The following is a 14,305-nucleotide window of genomic DNA, read 5'->3' as shown; positions in this document are numbered from 1 at the left end:
GACAGTTATGCGGACATTGATTTGTTATCTTTGTTTGTTTGAGAGAAGCCCTTTATACCCTAAGTGTTCCAAATATAGTTTCGTTATCATTTACCACACGGTAAGGAGATAACAAGGAGATTAAAGTCTAAAATTATACAAATGATAGGGGAAGGATGAGACCTCCTTGTTGTCGTGCCTACTGTGACCCGCCTTAAGCTACTGTACACTGCACTGCTCACCACTCAAGTAAAATACACTCTATCGCGGTCGTGTGTGCAAGGTAAGCTGTCCAAAGAGTTCATTTTGTTAGTTTATCATCTTTCTTGGACATTCGTTCATTTGTTAACAAACGCTTTTCTAAGCAAAACATATTATTGATAATCACCAAACCATGTATTATCAAGTCATGCATAATTGTTTAGCACATTACGCTATTGGTTTAAGTGTATTTCTGAAACATATTGGTATGATTTTGTTCCAATGATTCCGAATGAGTTTGTCTCAATTCATAATTTTAATCTTTGTTCTGGCATCATTTGAATATTAATGTTCATAACATTTCGTAAATAAGACATATGATACATTTTAGGATACCTCAACATCTCAGTACGCGTTTTTCAAAATACTGAGGGTGAATGTTTCAATTTCGAATGATGGTTAACACGCTTAAGTTTATACACGAAGTTTCACCACACGTTTGTTGATATACAACGGCTGAAACAACACACACACACACACACACACACACACACACACACACACACACACACACACACACACACACACACACACACACACACACACACACACTTCTTTTTAATTTTTTTATTAAGATAATTTACCACTGTGTTTTTCCTGTAACATATGTTCATTCCAGAGACGAGATGTTAGTCCAACACACACGCAAACAGAAGCACAATCACACTCACCCCCACAGACACACACACACTCACACTCGCAGACACACACACACACACATTCGCAGACACACCCATACTCGTAGACATACACCAAATCACACTCTCAGACACACACACACACTTGCACACACAGACGCACACATACTCGCAGACACACACACTTCCACAAACATACACAAACACACACACATTCGAACACATAACACATACACACGCACACACATACATAGACATACACAAATACACACACACAAACACACATTCACATACACACACATGCACAAACACACACCGACACACACACACAGAGACACACATACACTCTCACAAACACACAGACACACACCCACGTTTAGGGGGTCGTGAAAGGGGATATATAATGAAAATAATAAATGTGTTACGATCATCTCAAAATATATAAACAAAAGTAAAAACTATACATTTCCTATAATTAACCCGTTCTAAAAGAGACATCCTTAAATTTCGTTCTATTCATGTAGACAGGGGCGTTATTTTCGTTCCCTCTATTCATAACATTGTGGTATCTTTTCCCCTAATGATAACAGGCTGGGCCTCTGATACCTTAGTACAAATAGGTCGTTTGACTTTGAACTGAGATTTGTTTGAGGTTAGAATATACTGTTTTTTCTTAACTTGTATAAATCTAGACAAATAGTTAATATCCTGTTCGTTATAAGCAAGTTCACAGCAAAAACGTCAATGTGTTAGTCCTGCAAAACCTGGAAATATTTCATTATAAAACGAATATGGACTTATACTTATTGTCTGTAAGAAATTCTGACTTATTTGTTTCAGATTTTCCCTGTTTTTGTCTGAGGGTTCTTGTCATCAGCGAAGGGTACAACTAGGCTGGTTCGCATCGAAGCTCAGTTTTGATACGGTGACGGAGCGCACATACTGTTAATTTCTACTGACATATTCGTTGAACAGAGGACGGACTTGTTTGTTAAGCCTACGAATGAATATATCAAACTGACCAATGGCCATTTAACTGCACCGGATTTCCTCTTCATCCAATCAGCTGCCACTGTTTAGATATGCGTGATCAAGTCATGGCGTGTTTTGGAGGTTGTGTAGACGACACGAATCCATTCTATCCCACTGCCGAGGAACACAAAGAAGCCCGCCTGCGCGACAAACAGTTGACCAAGATGTTGTCAAAATACCACAAAGATGAAATGAAAAGACTAAAGCTTCTTATGCTTGGTAAGGTTTTTCACATTCAAACATAACCCAGACACAAAGACCATACTGTACATAGAGGCACTGGTATCAAAGTTTTCAATTTTCAATTCAAACAGCTTTTCGTTCAAAGCAAACGTTAAGTTTACTTTCGAAATCAAACTTGAAATGTCTATTGGTTTTGTTTCTTGTTTAACGCCGCGCACAGCACTATTTCAGTTAATGACGGCAGTCTGTATGTAATCAATTCTGTCTGGACCACACAATCCAGTGATTGATATCATGAGCATCGATCCACGCAATTGGGATATTTGCTTGAGAACTGTTTGTAGAATCTGATAATGCTTGCCATTAGATAATAGAACGCCAACAGTCGATACCAATTCACTTCATTGTAAACTCATATTCGTTAAATATAAACTTTGCAATGTAACTAAAAGCAAATGTATAGACGTCAGTTCAACTGTTCGGAACCTGTTTATTCGGACGGGAAGTTGCAAAGTGAAATCGTCCGGATTAACAAGTGTCCGGATTATCGAATCCTAGATACAGATAACGTGCCGTATATACATATAAGCGTCCGAAGAAGTAATCACCAAGAAGCTGGTGGTTCCGTATACACGGTATTAACTGTATGTGAGCGCTTCCGTTTACACTACTTTGTAAATAGACTCAACGCACTCAAGCAGAATTCTCCAAGCAAATGTTCTGCGATAATAAATCACTGAACTGCATTAAACTGATTCCAGAGAAGTTAGCCTTATGCAAACACTCCAGGTTGCCCCACATCCAAAGGGTTGTCAAGAAACATTGCCCAATAATTGACCCTCTGAAGTTTGGATTAATAAATAACTCGCCCACCTTATATGTTCACAGCAACGAGCAGTTAACTGCATCTTGATATATTTATGATGTACTCTAGAAGCCACAAATAAATGTCCTTATTCAACCATGAGTCGTAAACTCGAGCTGTTTATTATTCGCGATAGAATGTTTGTATTTTCAGATGTGTTTTTATGATACGTTTTATGATATCTTTCATTCATCTATGAAACATTTAGGGAAGCATACGAATAAATGAAACTACTTGATATATGTGCGAATGAAATCAATTTAACGCTTAGGTTAACTTGAGTGTGATTGTAATGACATATCGAATTCTTGTTTCAAGTTTCATCATATTTATGTGTTTTTTTATGCAAAACAATGGATGTATTTAATATCTTCATCAAAGAGCAATACCCTCTGAATCCATATCCTTGTTTATCTACGAATGTCAGATACAAGATATGTCAACGTGTGTATATGTTAATAAAACAAATATTTACGTTATGACACTTACATTTTGTAATAGTTCAGATAAACATTTGTGAGTTTTTCTTTGAATTTCCAGGAACTGGCGAATCCGGGAAAAGTACAATCACGAAACAAATGAGAATTATTCATATCAATGGTTTTGACAACAGGTGAGCATAAACCACTGGTTCCATCAAATCTTCTACATATAACAAGTCAACACTTCTCTTACTATGTCCTAGAAGATACTTGCTTAAAAGATACATCCCGCATAACAACAGATACTGTCCTCACATGTTTACTTGGGCACGCCAGAAACCTATGATTGTGGGTTCGAATCCCGGTTCGCCCCGATTATGTTTCTAGGTTTGTCAGCACCATACCCGTGCTCGTGGGTTTCACTGAAGTGGTAAACGTCTGAGACCTGCATCTCCTCGGGCGTTCCTCCCACATTAAGCTGACACCCCGTGATATAACTGGAATACTGTTAAAAGCGGCGTTAACCCCAAATCACTCACTCACTCACATGTTTACTACAGTTTGTGTTCCCCGATGATCTTAGTTATTCGTTTTATTCAGGTAATTATGGTATATTTGTTTCTTTTAGGGAGAGAATGTCAAAAATAGTTGACATCAAGAGGAATATCAGGGACTCCATTCTGGTATGTACCAACACTATTTTTATCCCATGACTAATTGAAACATATTTTGTTCACAAAATGAACAAGTATCACAATTGTGGTAGACCATCTTCAGGCATCTCATACTCATAACATATAATAATGAGATTGACAGAACCTGCTCATTGAATAATACAGCTTAGAATGGCATGTCCATTTTATTTCGTTAAAATATTTTAGTGTCTATAACTTTGTTCACTCGCACAGACGAGCACAGGTGTGGTGTTGATACTGGGTGGCTCAAGTCTAGGTCCGAGGCAGTTAGTCTTGCAACGCCTTATTCCTCGGAATCAGGGAGAGAATTTATGGATGTCAACTTCTTTATTATGAGGAACACGTTTCGTAGTATATGCTTACTCCTTCATTAGGTGAATGTCCAAATGAAGGAGTAAGCATATACCCCGAAATGTTGTGCTCCCCATAATAAAGAAGTTATCATCAATTAATTCTCTCTCGTATGTGTATCACTTCCAAATTCCTCTCCAGTTATTCCAGTAATCGAGTTATATATCGACAGGTCAGCTTGTGGGCGGAAAATCCGAAATGATGCAGGTCAAGTGCATCATGCACACTTAGAAACATATTTTGGGAGAACCTTGGTTTTCTGACACGCTTTGGGAAATTCATGTATTATTTCTTTTATGACATGAATTTAACAAAGCCCTCTTTTCAGAGAAAATTTTCTGTTATGAAATTAAAACTTACTTTATATATTGCAGGCAGTACTAATGGCTATGCCACAATTGGATATATCTTTACATGACGAAGAAAACCAGAAGAGTATTGATCTGCTGTTGGAGGAGGCACAGGATGCAGATAGGCCGGTTTCACACGTAAGTAGATTGTTTTCTTTGTCTCATTTCAGTGACTGACATAATGAGCATCGACTAACGCAATTGGGACACCAACCAAGTCAGCGAGCCTGACCACTCGATAGTTGCCCCTAACGACACGCATAGGGCCCTGGGCACATCCCGGAATGCCCACACTCTATTTGTGGAATTGATAAAGTAAAACACCAGTATGGAGGTTTGAATTCTGTTTCCAGGACTTCCTGACACACACAGAACGGCTGTGGAAAGACAAGGGTGTCCAGGAAAGCTACAGTCGTTGTAACGAATACCAGTTGTTGGACTGTGCAAAATAGTGAGTGAAGTTTAAATAAATTGCTTCTTATTTTCATTTTGTGAACTAATATGTTCATGTATAATTTTCAATTGGTGGTCAAAATATAATTTACCCCATGTATTTCATTTATAAGCAGGAATAATACCCTTGGTTGTTGATCATTAAAACATAACATTTATAACGGTACACATAAAATACTTCAACATTTATTTATTTATACTTTCAGTTTTTTAGACAAAGTCAACGAAATACGCAGTCCTGATTACCTCCCTTCTGATCAGGTGAGTTAAAAAAGTACATGCTTTATTACTGACGGGGACATGAGTAGCTCATTGGGTAGGGTGACCAATGCAGTTGCAGTGTTGCGTCCCTTTACATGTAGTATTTCCGCTTAGCACCAACCCGCGCTCATTTGCTTTCATCATAGTGGAAACAAATACAAACCTGAGTGAGTGCGTGCGTGCGTGCGTGAGTGCGTGCGTGAGACGCCTATTTTAACAGTATTTCATTAATATATCTCTGTATTTTCTTACTGTAACGACGATAAATACATTATTAACAACTAAATATACTCAGTGTAATTCATTCAATGTACTATGTACTAAACCTTGTTTATTTGCTCCAGGATATCCTCCGCTGTCGTGTCGTCACAACATGCATACAACACATAGACTTTGCAGTTAATGATTCCGGACAACAAGTTCAGTTCAGGTATGGCCCTTTTGCTGTTTATATTTTACAAAGAAGGGAAATATATTTCATTTTCAGTGTTTCATTACCACATACATAATTTGATTTGGGGTATTCATATTTTAATATAGATTCAGCGTATATGTAGTCAAAGGAGAGTTGGGTGGCCTTGTGGTTAATGGGTTCGCTCGTCACACTGAAACCTAGTTCGATTCTCCTCATGGGTACATGGGTTGCTTAAAGAGGCGTTCCACCATGTTCACTCACTCACTATATAGTCTTAATAGCTCATGTGATACTTTAAGTTGACTATGAAATCGTAATGACGCTCTGTTCGGGGCGGTCGGATAGCCTAGTGGTTAAAGTGTTCGCTCGTCACGCCGAAGACCCAGGTTCTATTCCCGACATGGGTACAATGTGTGAAGCCCCTTTCTGGTGTCCCCCGCCGTGATATTGCTGCAATTTTGCTTAAAGCCTCGTTAAACCATACTCACTCACTTTCCTATATGTTACAGTGTTTACGACGTTGGGGGACAGCGAGGAGAGAGGAAGAAGTGGATTCAGATGTTCGACAGTGTCGTTGCCAACGTCTTTGTGGCCGACGTCAGCAGTTTTGACGTTACGTTGAGGGAAGATCCAGAGAAGAACAGATTGTTGGAGGCGCTGGAGATCTTTGAACAGGTCTGGAACAATAGGTAAGTGAGAATTGGAACTGTGTTAGTTGGTGATAATAAACGAGTCTGAACTAGACATTACCGTTATTGATATTATGAGCAAAGATCCAGACGTTGCGTATTTTTTATAGAAAAAGAAATGCTTGATAATTTCATTAGTTTATAGACATGATGGAAATGAATTCATTGATAGGTAAATAGTTTACACAGCAATTTGCAATTAAGTCTTTGAGTGGTATTTAGAAGTGATACACATAAGGAAGAGAATTTATGGAAGACAACTTATTTATTATGAGGAACACAACGTTATGAGTGTACACACATAACAAAGAAGTTGACATCCGTAAATTCTCTTTCTTATTTGCAATTAGTTTACATAGGGGATTGTTACGAGTGTTGGTACTTATTCATAGTATTGTTAAAAAAAACTATGGCATTAAGTCACGTGTGTGTACAAAAGCTGTTTAGTCTAAACAATTTCCTTGTCTTGTTGGTGTCCGTCAGGGAGAAAATTTGTCCCCAATATTGTTTTCATTGTCCCATTGATCTGGAACCATTTTTATATTATCAAAACTGCCAAAGTACATTTATTCAATCTAACTCACTTAATGGTCTGTTTTGTTCGCATTTCTATATGCAGAGAATGCTGTTTTGTTTTTAATCATCCAAATTTACAAAATATGTTCGATCTTTTCAGTTTGCTGTAAAAGTTGCATGTCAATTCTAATAAAAAAAAAAAATGTAGGTTTTTCTGGTACAAAAAGAGACAAGAGTAAAATATATTATTAAATAGCTCACCAATCGAATATGTTAACGATTATAAATATCTTGGAATTCACTTTACAAACAATAACGTTTTCAAAACCTATATGAAAGCAAAAAATTGTGAATCTGCCACTAAGGCCATACTGATTTTACTTATATTGTTTCACATTTTCATTGTATATGCATTTTATGTTTCAGGTTTCTGAGGCACGTTTCTTGTCTTCTGTTTTTGAACAAAATCGACATTTTGGCGGAAAAATTATCCCGCAACCACACACCCCTTGAACTCACAAGCAAATATCCGCATGTATTTCCAGACTATGAAAAATTCGAACCTACAGGTAAGTTGAAGTGTTAGATGCTGTTGGTTGGTATAATTTTAATCTCATCTATAAAAACAACAACTTGTCAGTTTTGAAAATATGAAGGTAATCATGCAATCTAAATATGACCTGCCCTACAATTCTACTTTACACTGTACTCCTTTAAATTCTATATTGTCGTTCTTGTTCTGGCATATAATATCAATTCTCACGCTTCACCATTTCCTTAACCGTTGGTTGATTGGTGGCTCGTAACGCGGAAAGGTCGGGCTCAGTTCCCAGCGTGTGAAGCCATTTTCTTGTGCCCCCCTTCCTTATATTGCAGGAATATTGCTTAAAGCGGCGTAAAACCAAACTTCCTCACCCATTTGTTTTTGTCTCATCGATTCATTTTGCCAAATTACAATGAAATGATGGCGACTTACCATACTAATTTTACTACTCTCTTTTTTTCAGCCAATGAACGACTGGACTTTATTAACTCTTTCCCAGGCAATGACGAAGTGCCGAAAAAAAGGAGCAAGAAAACGTCTCGTACTGACGTCGACCCAGGCACCATCAAAGCAGCAGTGTATATCCGCAACATTTTCATGGTGAGTGGACGTCTATTTTACAATCATACATTAATGGCGAAATACTGAAACAGAGTGTCATTTATGATGACGGGTAAGAGGTTCGATAAGTTTCAATAGACAGGTGAGTATCTGTGAGTTGTTTGCTTCAAAGTTTGTTTGAGCTGTATCACGGCTATGCTACTCAAAAGAAGTTAAATAAGACTAGATTCTTTCATATTACTATAACTAATCTGTCCTCCAATGACAGATTGACTATAAGAATATGAAAGTATCGGGTTTTCTTTTGCGTACTATATATCAGGGCGTGTTAGCCTTATTTGAAAGGAAAGCCCCCAAAAAGAGGCTGTCCGTTGACGTTAACAACTTAAGGGAACCCAAGAGTAGGATCATGGTTTTAATACGTCATCGATCAATTTCAAAAATAAAGGAATTGTGTAAAGCATCACCGTGCCTGCTTTCTTAAAACAAATCATAAAATGAACGAAATTGAAATAACGATATGCAAGAAATTACATTCAAAGGTTGATGAAGTCTCCGGCAGCAAACCATTGTGGGTTGAACACGCACATAGTTATCTCCCCTGTTGTGGATATATAAATGTCGTCCAGCCATCAGGTGATTACTGGCCTAGGCTTGTATCAATGGGCACGTGTATAAACGTATGCAACATTTCGTCGCGTGTTGGTAATGCATGTGAATGCTGATTTAATACAAAGATGCTTTACCTTATGAAGTACAGGTCATGTGTCTACAAATCTTCTTATGTGTGCAATCTGCTGACACGCAGTGAATACAACGTTCCTAGCTTTCCGGTCACGTAAGGACGAACAGAAAGTATACTGTGTAGGATTAATAAACAAATTTTGTTATTGTACGGACACGTACAGCTTACTCTCTATGATGATTACTTTACCTGCCTGTGAGCTTTAAGAAGACGTGTAACAGAAGCTACGAAAGGAAATCGATAATATTTACATATCGTGCACAAAAGAAATCAATCTACGCTTTGTATCATCAACAGCTTCAACACGAAGAACCGTTTTAGAACGGAGAATAATACAATGATTGTTCTTACAATACTGACAGGTGATACCCTCAAAGCAGGACATGCTCATCAGTTTGGCGAACACCAGGCGTCATCACTATAAACGTACACGTTTATATTGTTGTTGTACTACATTTCGTGCCTCGTGTGATTAATTATGAAGAAAGCCTTTTTGACAAAAGGATCAACATTTCACAATAGGCAAATGGATGAACAATTTATTCGAAACACAAAAATGGATTTTACACACACAAATGGCTACTTTTCATTTGAGTTCCATGAATGTTCTGATTCAGTGTTCGCTCGGTGTTCTGGGGACCAGACGAATTTGCCCTGTTATCCATACCTCCAGACTAGAATTATTATTTTATTATTTTTTTATTATTTTTATTTTTAGAAAAAAGGTCGATAAAGATTCTCTACGGATCATGAAATTCTGCACAAGCAAAATGATTTTCTGAAAAAAAGATGTTTCGCACTAAATGAGAAGTGTAATGTATTTGCTGGTTATAGTTCATGATGGACGTTTAGTCATCTTCTAACGTTCATTAGGACGCGAGTGGCCCAGTCGTTTAAGGCGCCGCAATTCGCTGTGCAGAGTTGCTTCCCAAGGGCGTGTCAGAAACTTATCATTTTGGTTTCGAATCCAGTTTCGATTATGTTTCTAGGTTTGTCAGCACCCTACCTGTGCTCGTTTTTTTCACCAAAGTAGTAAACGTCTAAGACCTGGATAACTTCGGGCTTTTATCCAACATCATACTGGCACGCCGTTTTATAAATAGAATACTGTTGAAAGCGGCACTGACTATAACGTTCATAAATCTTCTTGTTCTGAACTCTGTATTTTCTATTCTAGAGAATCGTAACGGGGGACCTGAAGTTACGCCAATGTCTTCAAGACCAAGATCCAGACTGGCACCAGTTCCATACCTGCCAGTACTACTACACATGTGCCGTCGATACAAAAAACATTACAAAGGTCCTCGAGGGTTGTCGTTCTTTGATCATACGGAAGCACCTGGAGCGGTTTGGTATCATATAGACTCCACGCACAGGAGATTCACCATCACCTTCACTAAAAGCTCTTAACTCATGGACACCATCGAACACCTATCGAGTTATACGGTGTTCGAGATAAGCGGATTGTACAATAAAGACCATATTGGGTCCATAAGATCATCATCTTCAATGATGTATGGAATGGTTAAAGTTCGAGATACCCAGGTATTGTACAACGTACTGCCTTTATTCAAGTAACCCATATGTATCTGCATGTGTCGAAGTTGTGCATATGCTTTGACCATACAGTCAACAAACTTGTGGAATATGTGACTGAAGCGAAACGACTTTCAAGTGATAAATCCAGTTTGTGTGGCAAAAGATGAACACTTTGGCAGACTATTCGTATCCTGATGGATGACAGATGTAGATGTGAGATGACAAACGTATGTGTCAGATGCTCAGGCCTAATTGTGCTTTGAACCGAAAGGCCAAATCAATCACGTTTAAACGACATTAATGTATGGTGTCATCAATCGCTTCGTCATGGACAAATCAACTTCTACGTCATCATGACGTCATCATGTGCTTGAGTGACATCACGAACTACGTCATCAACCTTGTATAGATCTGACAATACTGCCGCTACTATCGAAGTAACGCAGTTGACTCGTCTTTCAAAAAGAGAATACTATTGTTTGTTATCCTAGTGTTACTTTGATAATGCAACAGTGTCTTTTGTATATAATCCAAGGCTGTGAAATTGTGCATAGGAATCTGACAATTTGATGTAGATGTTTTTCCTATCACCACGATCCCGAGTTGCTTTATTTGCATAATTATTGCTTTCACTGAATAGACAGTTTCTGCAGTTGCGACTTACAAAGACCATGTATAATCTACAGTATTATGTGCATTGACAGCAGCAAATCAGTTTGATGATGCCGCCAAAGAAGAGACCATTACTTAAAAATGTAATGTCCATCTTCCATAATGGAACTGCACAGAAACAGATCAACCATTCTATATTCTGAGGGTAGGGGATATGGTAGATGGGAGATAGGGGAGACTAGATATTGTTTTAAGTAAACCTATGAGCCTTAATAAAAAACAATTCCAAACAATGTGGCAGACAATTTCTTATTTTCAAGCATTTTCTGGGACAATTTATATCCTTTTTTTTGTGTCAAACCCCAGGCCCCAACCCTCAAAATATCAAATGGTCGCTCCCTTACTGAATATGAATATGAACTATGCGCAAAACAAATTCATTGTTGTCATATGCTGATACATTTATAAAACGCAGCATTCAAAACATTCATGTCAAATCTGGAGATGAGTACAGTAAACTACGGTTATAACGAACTCGCTTATAACGAACTGACGGATATAACGAACTTACTTTTTGGTCTTAACTATTTGCTGTAGTTATGCTGTATATATGCTTATAACGAACTACGGTTATAACGAACTAAAATTAGTAGTCCCTTCGAGTTCGTTATAACCGTAGTTTACTGTATTTATATTGGTATGAAATAATATAATTCGAAAGATGAGAGCCGTGTAAGTGTAAACACCATGATCTGAATCTAGGGTCGTAACGGTTTCACGTAACCACGATACAATCTAACCAATAATTTGATATAAAAGAAATTCAAAGTGAAACACAATACCAGATCGTTAGTCCTTCTCATTGCGTTTCTATGGTGTCAGTATATGATTAAAATAATAGAACTCAAAACCCTCAGCCTTTTGTGCGATCGAAAAACAACAGCTGTTGTAGAGAGACAGTAATGATCCCATTGTACATATTAAATATGATAAATTGCAAATCAAGGAAAACACTGTGCCCTGAATATATACCAGCAACTTGCTTCACGTACACATTGTCGATGTTCAATTCACATAAAACGTGGTGTGTAATAGCCGTGAATACATGTGTCTGTTTTCAATTTTAGTTTATCATATGATATTTAAAAATCAATTCACTGCTTATTACATTAATTTTCTTGTTTCACGGCAATGGGAGTCTTTTCCCGAGTATTTTTTGTCAATTCCGTTCAGGATATGGCTGCGTTTTAATCTTCATATTTCGTTTTCAATATGAAATCATTTTGTTAGTTTTTACTGGTTATTTCACAATGCTAAATATGCAAACCATAATTCTATTTCATTCTGTTTCTGGAATAAAATCAATTACTACAAACTATGTCCATGTGTGTGAAGTGATTGTCAGATGTAATTACCTAATGAGAGTATTCGTCATACAGTGTCCAGATTGCTCGCGGTAATGAGAAAAGACCAGAAATTGAATTAATACTGAGACGATACTCCAGGGCCTGGTACCTATTTCCAGTGAATTTCTAGACGTCATAATTATGACTGAAATTGAAGCATTAACTCTATGTAATTAGTTACTCATGTGTACCAGATCATAAAACGTAATTCGAATGTTCTGTTTGAATGGCGTGATTTAAACTTACTGAGGTAGCATATTCATCCAAGCGTACATAAACTTCTGTGAAAGAATAATGCAAAGCCGATGCTAGGTACTAGCTGAAAAGTCTCTTTTGGTCTTGGCCTATATCAGCCTCAATAAAGGAATAATGTACAGCTGATGCGTGATCTACGTTCAAGCTGACATGTATCTCCGTGTCTTGATCCATAGCAACATCTATGAAAGAATGATCTTCAGCTGATGCAAGGTTTACGTGCAAGCTGAATGTCTCTCTGTGTCTTGATCCATAGCAACATCCATGAAAGAATGATCTTCAGCTGACGCAAGGTTTACGTGCTAGCTGAAATGTCTCTCTGTGTCTTGATCCATAACAACATCTATGAAAGAATGATCTTCAGCTGATGCAAGGTTTACGTGCTAGGTGAAATATCTCTGTGTGTCTTGATCCATAGCAACATCTATGAAGGAATGATCTTCAGCTGATGCAAGGTTTACGTGCTAGGTGAAATGTCTCTGTGTGTCTTGATCCATAGCAACATCTATGAAGGAATGATCTTCAACTGATGCAAGGTTTACGTGCTAGCTGAAATATCTGTGTGTGTCTTGATCCATAGCAACATCTATGAAGGAATGATCTTCAGCTGATGCAAAGTTTACATGCTAGCTGAAATACCTCTCTGTGTCTTGATACATCGCAACATCTATGAAGGAATAATGTAAGCTGATGCTAGGTTTACGTGCTAGCTTAAATGTCTCTCTTGGTCTTGATCCATAGCAAACTCCATGAAAGAATGATCTTCAGCTGATGCAAGGTTTACGTGCTAGCTGAAATGTCTCTCTGTGTCTTGATTCATAGCAACATCTATGAAGGAATGATCTTCAGCTGATGCAAGGTTTACGTGCTAGCTGAAATACCTCTCTGTGTCTTGATACATAGCAACATCTATGAAGGAATAATGTAAACTGATGTTAGCTTTACGTGCTAGCTTAAATGTCTCTCTCGGTCTTTCCCTGTATCAGCCTTAGTGAAGGAATAATGTTTAGCTGATGCTAGGTTTACGTGCTAGCTTAAATGTCTCTCTTGGTCTTGGCCTATATCAGCCTCAGTGAAGGAATAATGTATAGCTGATGCTAGGTTTACATGCTAGCTTAAATGTCTCTCTTGGTCTTGGCCTGTATCAGCCTCAGTGAAGAAATAATGTATAGCTGATGCTAGGTTTACATGCTAGCTTAAATGTCTCTCTTGGTCTTGGCCTGTATCAGCCTCACTGAAGAAATAATGTATAGCTTATGCTAGGTTTACATGCTAGCTTAAATGTCTCTCTTGTTCTTGGCCTATATCAGCCTCGATAAAGGAATCATGTATAGCTGATGCTATGTTTACGGGCCAGCTGAAATGTCTCTCTTGGTCCTGGCCTATATCACCCTTAATGAAGGAACAATGTACCCCTGGTGCTGGCTGAAATGTCTTCCTCCTTCAATATCCAACGAATAATCCTGCATTGGTGTTTTTTACAGACCACAGATGATAAAACACACTCACTGATCACTAAAAACAACAATCAAG

General features: G+C 37.9%; 1 protein-coding gene across 1 annotated transcript in view; it reads left to right on the top strand.

Annotated features, from left to right (window-relative positions):
- The window catches only part of LOC139463484 (guanine nucleotide-binding protein G(s) subunit alpha-like), a 37,385-nt gene extending 24,971 nt beyond the window's left edge, over positions 1–12,414 (top strand). Inside the window, exons 2-12 of the mRNA XM_071244756.1 lie at positions 1,719–2,129; positions 3,499–3,571; positions 4,009–4,063; positions 4,801–4,914; positions 5,130–5,227; positions 5,436–5,490; positions 5,835–5,920; positions 6,415–6,594; positions 7,537–7,679; positions 8,118–8,254; positions 10,138–12,414. Of these exons, the coding sequence (XP_071100857.1) occupies positions 1,961–2,129; positions 3,499–3,571; positions 4,009–4,063; positions 4,801–4,914; positions 5,130–5,227; positions 5,436–5,490; positions 5,835–5,920; positions 6,415–6,594; positions 7,537–7,679; positions 8,118–8,254; positions 10,138–10,323 (1,296 nt within the window). The 5' untranslated portion in view covers positions 1,719–1,960 and the 3' untranslated portion in view covers positions 10,324–12,414. The remainder of the gene's footprint in view (positions 1–1,718; positions 2,130–3,498; positions 3,572–4,008; positions 4,064–4,800; positions 4,915–5,129; positions 5,228–5,435; positions 5,491–5,834; positions 5,921–6,414; positions 6,595–7,536; positions 7,680–8,117; positions 8,255–10,137) is intronic.
- The last annotated feature ends 1,891 nt before the right edge of the window (positions 12,415–14,305 follow it).

This window comes from Haliotis cracherodii, unplaced genomic scaffold, assembly GCF_022045235.1.
Source record: "Haliotis cracherodii isolate W230 unplaced genomic scaffold, xgHalCrac1.p SCAF_16, whole genome shotgun sequence".
NCBI lineage: Eukaryota > Metazoa > Mollusca > Gastropoda > Lepetellida > Haliotidae > Haliotis > Haliotis cracherodii.
This window is presented reverse-complemented; position numbering and strand designations above follow the sequence as displayed.